The sequence below is a fragment of the Galeopterus variegatus genome, unplaced genomic scaffold, assembly GCF_000696425.1.
Source record: "Galeopterus variegatus unplaced genomic scaffold, G_variegatus-3.0.2 Scaffold2280, whole genome shotgun sequence".
Lineage (NCBI taxonomy): Eukaryota > Metazoa > Chordata > Mammalia > Dermoptera > Cynocephalidae > Galeopterus > Galeopterus variegatus.
In genome coordinates, this window is record NW_007728391.1 from 52,726 (window position 1) to 67,146 (window position 14,421).

Below are 14,421 nucleotides of genomic sequence, written 5' to 3' on the forward strand. Positions count from 1 at the left end.
ATTAAAAGATAATTTGAATATTTCTATGAATTTTTTGAAGACCTCTCATATATATATGGTGTCAGGAAAATTTACACTTGATTCAATCATTCAACAATTAGTTCTTGAATACCTACTTTGTGTCAGGGCTTCAGGCTAGGTACTGTGGGGGAACAAAGAAGAATAAAACTCAGATAAAATGAGTTTGATAAAGTGAACATGGTGAAATATTATAATTAGGTCTCATTTATTCAACAAAAATCTATTGACCACCAAATACATGCAAGGAGCTTTTGTCAAATGCTTTTTCTGCATCTATTATAATGATTGTGGGTTTTGCCCTTTGTTCTATTAATGTGCTGTTATTACATTGATTGGTTTTCAGAAGTTAAACCAATCCTGCATTCCTGGGATACATTCCACTTGGTCATGCTGTATAATTCTTTCTGCATGTTGCTGAATTCAGCTTGATATCATCTTGTTGAAGATTTGTGCATCTATATTCATAAGGAATACAGTCTTTTTTTTGTGATACCTTTGTCTGGCTTTGGTGTTTGGGCAATACTGGCCTCATAGAATGAGTTGGGAAGAGTTCACTTCTCTTCTGTTTTTGGAAGAGTTTGTAAAGGGTTAGTGTTAATTCTTTAAATGTCTGGAAGAACTCACCAGTGAACCCCTCTGGGCCTGTACTTTTCTTTGTGGGAGGTGTTTGATGACTAATTCAATCCTTTTACTTACTATAGGACTGGTGGAAGGGACTATTTTTTTTTTAAAAAAGATGACCGGTAAGGGGATCTTAACCCTTGACTTGGTGTTGTCAGCACCATGCTCACCCAGTGAGCTAACCGGCCATCCCTATATGGGATCCGAACCTCTGGCCTTGGTGCCATCAGCACCGCACTCTCCCGAGTGAGCCACGGGCCGGCCCCGGAAGGGACTTTTGATTTTAATGGAAGTTACATTCCTGAAGACTTCCAAATGCCACGTTGCTGTTTTATAATGGGTATGTCCTCATGTAGTGATCTCATATCTTTGATTTGGCACCCTGCCCCAGATCCAGAGATTACTCTTCACATGTATTTTCACTGCCTAATACCCTTGAGAAAAATCTGTGATGTGAAGACTTCCAGCAAGGCATTCCAGGATTGACATGTAAACAGATAAAAGCATATCCTTAGCAGCAGTGGAGGTGGAATTTCAATGCAGACAATGCAGTACAACACTGATCTGCCATCACACTGGCATCACACAAATCTATAGACAAGGGAGTGCCAGCAGCCTGTAAAGACTCACAAGGGCAAGTGACCCTAGCACCAGATCAATGACCCTCAGAGATCATAACTACTGCAGCAGTCACCAGCAGGGAAACATGAGCATCTGCTTCCTCGAGCAGCCCCACCTGGTACACTTGGGCAGTATGTTCAGTGCAGTGAAGTCAGAGAGCCTGGGTTCAACCTCTGCTCCAGCTCTTTCCACCTGAACAAGGTTGGGCCCACTAAGTAAGCTGTCTAAGCTTCAGTTTCTTGTTTAGTAATAATATATATCCCATAATGTTATTGTGAAGATTAAATGAAATTATGTACATGAAGGTCTTAGTATAGTACCCTAATACATAAATATGGGCTGTAGTAAGTGTTAGTCGTTGTTATTATTATTCGAAAGGGATTATCATCCAATAGGGAAGAACACTAAATTCCTTGCCAAGTGGATTCTCTCAGGCAAATTTGGTATAAATCTAGATCCATACCTGGCAGAATCTGTAAGGAAAATACAGCTATGAGCTAGGTGAGATTTGTAGAGCAATATAGTGTAGTTCTTCTTAATTTAATTTAAAAATTTTTTAATGATGTGGTCTTTCTAGACATATTTATTATCTTGGGTTATCATTCTCTCTGCAGTTCTCAAACAGAAGGTTTATGTATGGAAACCCTCAGATCAGGGGAATACAGTAAAAGAAAGGTATTGAAAATGTTTCTTTAGTGGTCTTAGGTGGAAGACTAATAAGATTTTTCATTACTTTTTTTCATATTTAATTTCATGTACATAATAGCCCACCTGGTAATTTACCCAAATTCCAGCTGATTTTGCCTTTCAAAATGTGTGTACAAAGTTTTTTATTTTTAATTAACTTCTTAAAGAGCTTTTTCTAATTTTAATTCAAGTCAACAAATGGTGAAAATGCCCTTAAGATAAATACCTTGTTCATGTTGAGTAAAGGGAACATCTCTTGAATTTTTTCAGGTTGAATGATATATTGCTCTGTTGCATGCCAGCCATTCCGAGTCATTTGATATTTAAATTCGTCTACCCTTACAGGAGTTGTAGCAATTCTGATACTACCTGGCCGATGGAACCCCACCACCTGTGACAATAATTCCAATAAAAGCATATAAATAAGTCATTGTTTGGCACTCAAACATTGTTCTTCAGTACAACGAAAATGCAGGTGTACAAGAAAAGAGATTTACTATGCAGTGACAGTTAACTATAGAAATGTTTGCATCTTATGAAAAGACATCTGTTCAGCAACTATTTACTAAGTGCCACCTCCATGCCAGGCACTATTCTAAGCCCCAGAGATGTTGAGGTGAACAAGAGAGGCAAAGACCCTGTCTAGATGCAACTTCCAGTCTACAGGTGAAGACAGATACCTAAATGCATAATTACAATAACATGGAATGCGTGTTAATGTACAGAGTGAAAAGAACATTATGTGAAAAAGAGAAAGACAAAAGATTTGAGGACAGATTATGAAGAATCAGAGTGTTGCAATGATGAGATTAACGCTGAATTGAAATAAACATTCATTTGACATTTACTGAAGTCCTTCAATTTGCCAAGCCCTTGACTAGGCTCTGGGTTACAGAGATTAAAAGATGAGGTCCTCACACTCAAGTTGCTCACAATCTGTAGTGAACACCAACCAGTGAAGCAATGATTACAATACAGAGAGATTTGTATTATAAGAGGGATGTGCACAAATGGTCTAAGAACCAAGAGATAGGCTACCAGCATGGCCTGACTGTCAGGCAGGGAAAGTCAAGGAAGGCTTCTCAAAGGGGGCAACCCCCGGGGAAGGGTGGAGGTGAATGCTGAAGATGGGGCCTGGGGAATGTTGTTTCAGGCAGAGGAAGCAGCAGAAAAAAGCAGAAAACAATGCAAACAAAAAACAGTGATTTGAGAGAGCCCAGCACATTCCAGAACTATACATAATTGATGCTAGCTGAAGCACTTGAACAGAGGGAAGAGAAAATGTTGGAAAGGCAGGCAGGGGCCAGCTGGTGAAGGTCATGCTCCCAAGGCCATGCTAATCCTTTGGCTTTTATCCTGTAGACTGTAAGGAGCCATTTGATGATTCTAGGCAAGAGAAATAGCATGAAAAATTTCAATAGACTTCAATCTTAGCCTATGGATAGATACTCTCTGCCTCCACTTTATTTTAGAGTACAAATAAATATAAGAAGGGATAAAAATAAAAGTGAGGGGCTTTTAGCGAAGTACTTTTTGAAGCTGTGTGACAATCTGGCATACACCATTGTCAGAGCCTTTGCAATCCATTTGCTGAAAGGCTCTGATTTCTTAGTTTCTAGATATAGAAACTGGATAAAGATATTTTTGAAAGTGGCTTTTTATTCTTTCTTCATTTGAAAAATCAAGAAATATACTTCAAGAAATTAAATTGATTTTAAAGCAAACTCCAGAGTTTCATACCTCAAACTCATCCTATTTCTCTATCACATTAAACACTGCACATAGCAACACACAATGATATGTCTCAATCCTCGGAAATCTTATATATTTCTAAGAGACTGAACTAGCAATTTCAAGTTAAATGTATTTACCTGCCCAGTTTCTTCTTCCAATTTCTCATAAAGCTTGATGCTATCATAATGTATTTTCTTCAAGTTTATTCCAGGATGAAAGTAAGTTGTTAAACCTGCCTTAAAAGTGGGTAGGAAAGGAAATACTGAAAAAAATTAACATTCTCGAAATGTTGATATTTCCTGTGTTAAGCAGTAATGTAAAGCCGGCAAGAAACTGAGAAGCACCAGCCAGTCCATTGGGAAAACACGTCAGCAGTAGTCTGAGTCCTCCAGAGCATAAGGCTCATGGGAGGTTATAAGAAGCAACTTGAACCATACAAGTAAAGTGAGTGTCAGCCAATAAACATACACATTAAGTCCCTCCAAGTTATTAGGGAAAGGATTGTTTGGAGATTCAGAAATGGGATGATTTACATGGAAGGTTTAGAAACATAAGCTATTAGGAAGAGTACAGGGGGATGGCATAAAATGTGGATTCAAGCCAGCAAACCATGTGTGTTCCCTTAAGCAGAAGGACCATGGAATAGCAAGGGGTTTTTCTTAACCCAATCCCCACTGTCCACATGAATGGAGCAGGCCTCCTGTTTCTTTCCTGAAATTGCAAAATTCAAGAATTATAAAATTCTGTATAATTAGAGCCTGGTGAATAGATCGACAGCTTTTTGTCAAAGCTTAACCTATTTGATGAGAACACAGGTGGTACCCCACAAATACTTGTTGAATAAATGCTAATTAATTACTCTCTAAAAAAAAATCTAAATATTAGGTATACCAATACCCCTTTTACCAACTCTGGCAGATGAAATGTAGTATCCAGACAAAGAATTCTAAGCAATTATATGAATTATTCTCTCAATTAAATATCCGGGGCCTCATTTTGTAGCTAATTTATCCTGGGAAGCTCATCAGAACACGATCTGTTCAAGATAAAATCTACTTAGGAGTATTCATAAGATACTTCTATGGTAGTGGTGGGCATTTGATTCTCCCGTACTTAAAAACATCCCATTAAAGTTTGTCAATTATCCTTTATGAACCTGGACCCTGGAGCTTCTCTCTAATACTTTCTCAAACATCTGGACATAGGCACAGCTATTTTTTCTGAGAAAAATCCTGGCTCAGCTTATAGGTCCTCCTGTAGCACAGCTCCATGCAGGAGTAAGGAGGGCTTCCATTCCAGTGGAACTGCAAGTCGGCCTCTTTGACTTCGTGTTCCAACATCCCCTTTTCCTTTATCATGTTTGGCATCCAATGTGCATATGAACTTTTCCGGCTCACTAATAGAGAATTCCCGACCTTCAGGTACCTGCTAGTGACCCCAATTTTGTCTTCAATATATCTCCTATCAGTTGAGAAAACTAATATTCACAAGCACTGACCCAGGGTTCTGATCACCATTCATTCCTCAATAAACTCTGAGGTTTTTACCTGGGTTAAGCCAGACCACCAGAAAGTTATATTATCTAGCTACACTACATAATCCTCTTCTCCACACCAGAAATAATGAGGTAATGCTCTTTCATCTGAAAGAATCATGAGTTCATTTTTATAAAACTGTTATTCAAGATATTTAGCCCAATGTACTTTGTAGAGGGAACAAATCCTTTTAGAAATTCATGGTCGAGGAAAAGTTAGCCTCCCTTACCAAAATAGTATACCTATTTCTACAGTACAATCAATACATACTACCCTCTTTTTCTTGCCACTAGGGCAGTCAGAAGTAAGATATGAACTTAATTTTCTCAGTCAGGAATAAAAATTATTTAATTTTTGCACATCCTCTTCTACACATTGAGTTTTGTCTTTTAATCCATGTTTAAAATTTAAGGTTACCCATATCAGTGCTTCTATTTAAGTTATCTGAATGTAATATCTTGCATGGTGTCTACTGTTAAGTGCCAGTGTTGTGACAACGGATACAAGGAAGGCACAATGTTTTCCTCTTCTGTGACTTCAACAAGGACATATTAAATGGGAAGTTTGAAGGAGAAAACACTGTTCTGATCCTTCAGGATTTTTAGAGTGTGATTGAGGTCATAAAACTTTCATACATGAAACGGTTAAATCAAGGGCACAGAAGGGTCACAGAAGTCTCCTTCTGGAAGGGGGCTTAGCTTTGATTTGAAGAAAGAAAATCATTGAGGTTGGTGGAGAAGATAAACAAGGGTAGAAGAAACAGAGATGTAATCATTAAGAATCATAACCTGCAGACCACCTGCTCCCCTTCTCTTCCTCTGACCAGCATGTGCTATTTCAGGGCTCGGGCCACCACTCTCTGTCCCCAGGGGAGACGGCCACAAAAAAACTGGAAGGTTGTGGCATGAGACCATATGTGTGTGACTGCCCCACTGTGTCCCCTCTCTGCTGCTCATCTGTGTGTCTTCTCTCTGTGTCCCTTGCACGTGTGTGTCAGAGTGAGCGTGTGAACATCAACTCCTCATAGGGCTCCTGGCTGCTCACAAGGCATCCTTGACTTGGAAGGACTTTCCACTCCTTTCCACTCTCTTTTCACAGAGCCTTCCTAAATCCCTCTGGCCCTGTCATCTCTTCCTCAGCCATGGTATCTAGGTGTTGAGGAATGGGAGCTTTGAAAGAGTGACTTTTTAAAAAGAAACTTACAATTTCTACTCCTGGACTACTGTCTGTTGTGAGATGACTAAACCTGCTATTTAATTGTGGGGGGGAAAGAATTATAACCCTTTGAATAAATTAAGAATTTAGAAATCCTTGTTGATATAAATAAATAAATAAAGGACAAGGGAAAGCTTTTCCTTATAGTAGACTAACAATAAGTATGAAAGGAATGATCGAGTTAGAAAAATCATCAATGGATGCTAAATGAAGGGTGGCATAATGGATGCTAACTAGCGGAGCCCTCCCTATCTCTTTAATAATCCTTCCCCTCTTTCGGGAGCCTTTACTGCCTCAAAAAGTCTAGTGACTGACCTCAACCATCCTATATCCCAGTGGCTCCAAATCTCTCATCCATATGCTTACAGTCAATAAAAGCTTTGAGCATAACCACTAAAATATTTATAGTTCTCTATTTACACATGATGTATAAATATGCATTGCTTTATTAGTAGAGATCATAAAACACACAAAACAACTTGGAATGGGTGAAATATTTTAAATAATTTTTATTTTATTTATTGTGTAGAAAAGCTTTTGAATATTAAGCTTATTAATAACATTTTTGTGAGAGCTATGTGATTTATGTACTTCATTATTAGAATATATATACTGGATTAGCATTTGTAATACAGCAATGTGAAGACCTAGTTCTAGGAAACTTGTTGTAATGGCTGTGATAGCCAAAGAAGATACAGCTCAATGACACACACCCCCGTTCTTGGCATCCTGATGCCCCTTCCTCCAGCCCAATCAGCACTTACACAAAGGCTTATGTGGACATTTAACTGTCACACTTCATGTTCTCTCATCCATCAGTTGTTGAAACAAACTAATTGAAAGGTATTGCATTTTTTGTCTTTTAAATAAATTGGGGCAAATCCCACTAAAATTCCCCATTTGGAAAATTTTAAAATAGGTTAAAAAACTAATCCTCCTATATATGAGAGTTTTTCTAGGTGATACATATCATTTTTTGCAGAAAATCTAATCATACCAACATTTCCAATCATCCCTTTTCAAAATGCTCTCTTCCCAACAGAACTATTTTGCAAAAGGCAGTTATTTCTCACTTATTGCAAGCATTACTTTTACTTTGAAAGGACAGACTGAATCTACTTTCTCTCTCTCTCTCTCTCTCTTTCTCTCTCTCTCTTCTATGTAGAAATGACCAGCAGCCATTATAACATCACTACAAAGGTCACCAAATTTGGGACACTTGTCTTTCTGTAAAAGAAAAACTTATCTTTAAGTTTCACAGCTCTTTTAATTATCACTAGGAGATAACCAATAAACCTTTGTGCAGTGAACACTCTCAAGTTTACCCCCCTCCCTTTCAAACAAATTATATTATTTAAAGTTCTGCTTCATAAAAACTAACTACAATGATGATATGCTTTAGCACTCAATCTGCACTATATCGTGATATGCTAAAGACCAAAGACTGAGGGTGCTCCCACCATGGAGCGCCAACCTCCCCCTCAGTCGACCTTGGAATTATACACAATACATTGCCCACATCAAATGTAGGGCTATTTATAAATATCAATAAAGTTTAATTTCTTTCCTACATTTGTAGATAAAAACAAATGGAAAACTCTAATATTGCCCTCCTACATCCCGAATGAATCATCTTACATCTTTATTCCTCAGTTCTCCAAAACATCTACTTTGGCACCATCCCCAGGGGCAGCCTATCCTTGGGGACCCCATGCTCTCAAACTGCTCATCACTCCATGCTCTCCCCATTCCCTCCATCCCACATGAAATGCTCTATATTACTAGGAGTGTCATGTGCTGACAAAGCAGTCTTGTTAAAATATAGCAAAACCTCAGGATTTATGGATTTGTGATTCCATTTTGAATACTCACTTTGCAAACTGTGCCTTTCTCCCAAGCCCTTGATCCTTGCACTCTCTAGATACTTCTGACATTGAGCGCATATTATAGTTCAGTGAGACTGCCTTTATTTTTGTTGTCTGCCCCTTTAGCTGGCTCCCCAGCCTTCCATATTCTCATATTTGTTCCAAAAATGTCTGTGAAAAATTCCTAATATGTGGGATTTCTTCATGCTGCTCCTCAGAGGGAGCCTCTTTGACTTGCAAATCCCAAGGAATCCTGTAATCTACTCTAAAATGCAGGCCACATCAAATCAGTGTATAAATGTGCAAAGAAGTAATTCAAACATTAAAGCGTATGCCCTCCTTAACAATCTGAAAGCGGTGAGGGGTGTAAGCGCTCCCTTTCGGGATATTTCCACTTGCCTAAATTCCCTCTGCCTAAGTGCTCCTGCTGGATAGCTGCCTGGCCCCCTCGCTCACTCCTGGGTCTCCGCTCACATGTCCCCTCTTAGAAGGAGCCTCCCTAACAGCTCCTTTTCCTCCTCCCCCAGCATTCTGCACCCTTTACCCTGTGTTGCTTTTCTCCCTGCACTGTGGTGTGCTTTCTGTCTGCCCCACCAGGATGTGAGTGCTATAAGTGAGGGAGGTTGTTTAGTTCCCTGCTGTGTCCTCCCTTCCTAGAGCACTGCTGACCTGACTTAATGTAGGCGCTTCATAAATATTGTTAGATGGGTGACTGAATGTACACTAAGGAAAAGTTACAGGAGAGCCATAAGGGGAAAGCAGCCTTTCTCTTGCAGGATAACATGAAGCCTACATATAAAATCTAGTTTGGGGAGAGAAAAAGAGCAAAGAGTGTTCTGACCCCTCTCTCCAGGTAGGAGGAAGCAAGTTGAGGGAGAACTGGTGAAACAAGAGACAAGCGAGCCATGAAGACTCTGAAATTGCACTCGGGGTGGACCGGGTGCCCCAGCCTCCCTCCCAGGCTGAGGGACAGGAGGTTGAAAGGAGAGGTAGAAGAGATGAGGAGCTGGTTCGGAGTGATTTTTCCAGGAGCCTCTAGCCAACCAGTGTGTGTGGTTCGTGTGATGACTGGGACTCTGGGCAGCACTCTTCCCCAACCCTTTTTGTGCTAGACTCCCCACCCCACACTTTGATCAGGTGCTGAGTATCAAAAAGCCCCTCCAAGCAGGGTTCCCTCTGTTTCCTCTTCTCAGCGTAGGTAAGCTAATGTCGAAAAGCAATGATGAGGCTAATGCCACCCAAATCTTCCTCCAAAAGGCCATTGCACTCGTGGTCATGAAAATCTCCCATCCTTAGCTGACTTCAGCAACTTCAGCAACAGTTGATTTGGCAATATGAAAGCAATGTCAATCACCTCATTTCCCTGAGCAGCTTTCCAGTTAAGCCCAATTATTGTGCAGCACTGGAACAATTATGTACACAATTAAGTATGCAAGATTGACCTGGTCTTGTGTTCAATTGACCTGTAGCAAGCATTTGCCATCCTCATATTTAAGTCCTTGGGAGGCCAAGCTGTTGTCTCAAGGCACAAAATTAAAATCATAAGTAAATAAAAATAAAAGGGCCACCAAATGCAGGTGAGGGGGGTATAGAGAAAGGTCTTGGGCTCACATTCAGGATCATCCAGCCTGTGTCCTTCAATACAAAAGCTAACATTTATTATTAAACATCAACCATGTGTTTAATAACTTTACACATATTAACTCAATCTTTATCACAATGCTATTAGGCGGGTACTATTAATATTTCCATTTTATACATCAGAAAATGGAAACTTAAGTAACTTGCTAGAAATCACATGGGTAGAAAATAACAAAGTCAGGATTTGAATCCAGAAGGTGTATGTTCAAAATCAAGACATCACAACTATTAATCACTGCCTGGGATTACACCAACTAAATTGTGATCACAATTCCCAATGCTATTGAAAGGGAACTCACTCTGAAGCGCTCACAGAGAGGAATTGTGAATGGAAAGAAAATGGACTGCACAACTGAAAATGGAGTGCACAACTCAGAACATAGGACAGTTTCAGGTGCTTTACTTACTGCGTGCCAGGTGGACCCAGCTGTGAGCTCCGATTTCTCCAGCAGGACCACATCTTTCATCCCCGCTTTGGCCAAGTGATAAGCCAGACTCACACCAATACAGCCACCTCCAATTATCACTGTTTCTGCTCTGTCTTTCCATTTTGTTTCTGTAGGTAAGGGTGGCTTTTCCTCTCTGGAAGACAATTTTTTTTAATGGTAACTTTAGTTGGCTGTGATAAGTACAGTTTAGGTCTAATGCATTTCCCCTTACCCGTTTCTCTAGTACTTAATGGCTAGTGATTGTGAGGTTTGCATGGTGCTGATTTAATAATTTGGGACTTCTAAACACTGACTTAGCCAACCTGGTTGGGGAAGGGGGGGCATTTGAACCCCATTCCATATAATGGTTCTTGTCCATTGTAGGTAACTAATATTGCCAAAGAAATAAACAAGTAGTTTATTTTTTTCCCAAAGAATCTAGAAAATATTTTTTCTTATTTAAAGAACACATTTATAGTCATTTTATTCCATGAAAAACCATAATCATCATGAAGTTTAGCTCCCATAAATCGTGGATCATTTCCTCTCTCCAATGCTCTCCAGGCTGAAGAGAGCCAGATGGAGCAAAATGTTCTCCCTTGCTTGACTTCCTCTCACTGTGTACACACTTCTTCATTTATAATTACTTCTCACTGGTTAATGTATTTATTTGCATGATTGTCTTCCTAGCTGGACAGTGAGCATCTTGAAGGCAGGGACAATGTCTATTCATCACTGATCCTCAGCATCTGCACAGTGCCCACATCTAGTATGCGTGTGGAATGAATAGATTTGATAATTATCATGGTCGACCCTCGACCCTCTATTGATCATATTTTTCCTACATAAGTCCCCCAAAGAATGCAATTCTAGAAAAGGTAGTTCTCATTAGGATAGGGGGATTTGTTAATTATTTCCACAGGTTATACTTCTAACACATACATTTCATTCATTCATTCTTCCCTATTTGTTCATCAGGTATTTCCTGAGTTCGTGCCATGAACAGGGCACTATGATACATAGCAAAGATGAGCCAAAATAGACATTATGTCTACTCTCTGAAGCTTACAACATAACAGAGGAGAGATCAATCAAGTAAGAAAATAAATGTGTGAATTACAACAATGAAGTTGCTGTGACAGAGTAATAAAGTATTCTATGAGAGTATGTATGCAGGAAGGCTGCTGATTTGAGGTCTGAAGGATGAGGAAGAATTAAGCAAGATGAGGAAGAATATTCCAGGCCGTGGGGGCAGTTATGTGGCAGGACAGCACAGGGAGAGTCCAGGGCACTGAACGGCCACAGAGACCAGAGTGTGGAGTCAAAGTTATGCTAGAAGGGCTCCCAAGGGAGCCCCTTACCTCTCTTTTGGTCTATTGGTTCATTGCTGTATGTTGAACACCTGAAATAATAGGTACTCAATAATGTTGACTATATTAATGAATAGTATGCTTTTATTACCCAATTATTACTATTTTCCTTTTTCCTGGTCACTATTTCTTTTCTTACATTAATTTCCAACTTAGAGATTCACAATATGAATTACCAAGAATTCTGGGAAGATTCCCCATATTATATCTTGTTAACACAAAAGTCTAAAAATTGTAATTTTGAGGATAAGTTTTAAACTGAGAAAAAGATCAAATAGAAACTTTCCCCAGAACTCACATAATAACACTAATTAAATAACCTATTTTATTACTCTTTATTTGGAAGGAGATAATATATTTATCTGATGAAGATAACAATGCTAAACAATTTCGATATCTAAATTCTAAGCTGCCTTCAAAGTTCATCTAGACTCAAGACATATTTTCTTTATTGGTTTAACCAATTTGGGGAGTAACTTTCTATTTTGATATAATTTTAAACTCACAGAAAAGTTGCAAGAATTGTACAAGGAACTCTTAGAATACTTAAATGGGAAGTGATATCTGCAATCTACTCTTAAATATTTCATATATATATATATACATATAATCATAATTTTAAAGGCTCTTTTTTGTGCATTGAAAAGAAAGAATATTATTTCTTTTAGGACAGTGGTTGGGTGAAACAAAAAGAATAATGAACTTAAGATCAGGAAACCTGAGTCTCAGTCTCCAATTTAATTGAATTGCTATTTTAGGGAAATTTAGACAAGGGTCCCCAAATTTTCTCATCTGCAAAATGGGGCTGTGAAGGTTCTATTTGGCAACATATGATAAAACATTATGAAAAGTATAGCATTTCTTCTGCCCAATGTGCCATAATGGGTTCCAGACTAGGTATAGGATTTTTAATCATGTGGATAGGTATCTCAAATTTCTTCTGGAAGTAGTCAGATGGCCACAAAGTTAATTGAAATCAAATAAAGTAAGAGCCATGCAAAAAACCGAGGTTACCTATCTTCTATATTAGCAATGGAAATTTTAAAATTGTGTGCTTTTCCAAGTGCTTTCCAGAATAAAACTTTTTGATAGTTTGGGATTGGATATATAAGGAATATGCAATAGAAATAAAATAATTTGAATTTTGATTTGTTCAATATAGAGCTATACATTGATAGATGAATAATGCAAAATATTTTTGTGGGTAGTCTTGAAGTTTGCATTTTATTTGTCTAATCAGTTTTAAATAGGTCAACTCAAGTTTTGTAAATTTCTATTTCATTTTGCATTGATAAAGTAAGTCCCATTATTACTATGAATATTTTTGTGATGCTATACAGTTTACAAGGCACTTTCACATGCATTCTTTTATTTAATACTTTCAGCAACCCTGTGAGATAGGCAGAGCAAATATTAGTGTCCCCATTTTATAGCCTGGGAAACTGAAACTCAGAAGTGTAAAGTCACACCCTGTGTAGCTGGTGGAGCAGAAATTGTGACTTTGTGGCTATTATATTCCCAGCACCAGGGACAAGCCTAGCACATCACAAACACCAGGTAAATATTTGTTGAAAGAAGGAAAGGATGGATGGATGGAACTTGAAAACAAGTATTCTGATTCCAGAATTTCACATCAGAGTAAAATAAAAGTTGAGTAACTCATAATCATGTTGAATGATGCGAGTGAACAGAGCTTACCTTGCAGCCACGAATAACCTCCAAATACAAGGAAGTCAAAATATGCTCTGCATTGCTCATATTTGAACACAGGCCAATTAAACAAGAAAATGCAATTTTTACCTACCAAATTTAGCAAAGATAAAAAAAAAATTTGCTACTCTAGGAACCAGGGATGATGTGGGAAACAGACACACACTGGTGGGTGGCATGCAGACTCTTCCCACCCACTTGAAGGATAATTTGTTGCTACCTTTCAATCTCTCAAGTGCTCATAACCCTTTCCCTAGCAGTTTCACTTTTAAAAATTTATTCTATAGACACATTCCCATACTTGTGCAAAGATATATTCATAAGAATTTCCACATGCACAGTATTTGCAGTAATAAACAACTGGAAACGATCTAAATGTTAATGAACAGACCGCTTAATTATATTGTAGGATATTAACAGCATGGAAAATTATGCAGCCATTGAAAAGAATAAGGCAAATCAATATGTGCTTATATGGAACAATCTCCAAGATGTATTGATAACTGTAAAAAGCAAGGTGGAAGTAAGCCAAAGAGACGCGTACATACATGCCTACACACAGACCATCTCCCGATAGATAGGGAAGACACTATTGACAGTTGTTGACTGGGCAAGGGGCTGGGACAGGAGGGACTTTGCGCGGGGAACCTTTAGATACTGTTTCACTTTGTAATGAATAGGCAATTCAAGAAGAAACCCCAAGGCGCACTTCCAGGTGGCCAAAGAGCTCCTAACCCGGGAGGCTGCCTCAGCCGCTCGCTCCCACCCTGTCGCCGCCCGGCCGCAGCTTCAGCGCAGTCCGGGGTCCCACTCACCCTTCCCGGCCGCCGACCGAGACCGAGCGCGGGCGCCCGGGGGAGGTCCCCGGGGAGCAGCTCCGCAGCGGGACGCCCCGCAGCAGCCTCGCGCCCAGGCGGAACATGACGAGGCCCAGGCTGAGGTCGAGGGCGCCGGCACCTGCCGCTCGGCCAGC

The 14,421-nt window shown here is 39.3% G+C and overlaps 1 protein-coding gene across 1 annotated transcript in view; it reads right to left on the minus strand.

Moving 5' to 3' along the window:
- The window catches only part of DMGDH (dimethylglycine dehydrogenase), a 62,689-nt gene extending 48,313 nt beyond the window's left edge, over positions 1-14,376 (minus strand). The window contains exons 1-4 of the mRNA XM_008581145.1: positions 14,264-14,376; positions 10,348-10,522; positions 3,822-3,920; positions 2,177-2,341 (exon numbers count right to left, since the gene is read on the minus strand). Coding sequence (XP_008579367.1) covers positions 2,177-2,341; positions 3,822-3,920; positions 10,348-10,522; positions 14,264-14,370 — 546 coding nt within the window. The 5' untranslated portion in view covers positions 14,371-14,376. The remainder of the gene's footprint in view (positions 1-2,176; positions 2,342-3,821; positions 3,921-10,347; positions 10,523-14,263) is intronic.
- Positions 14,377-14,421: the final 45 nt, after the last annotated feature.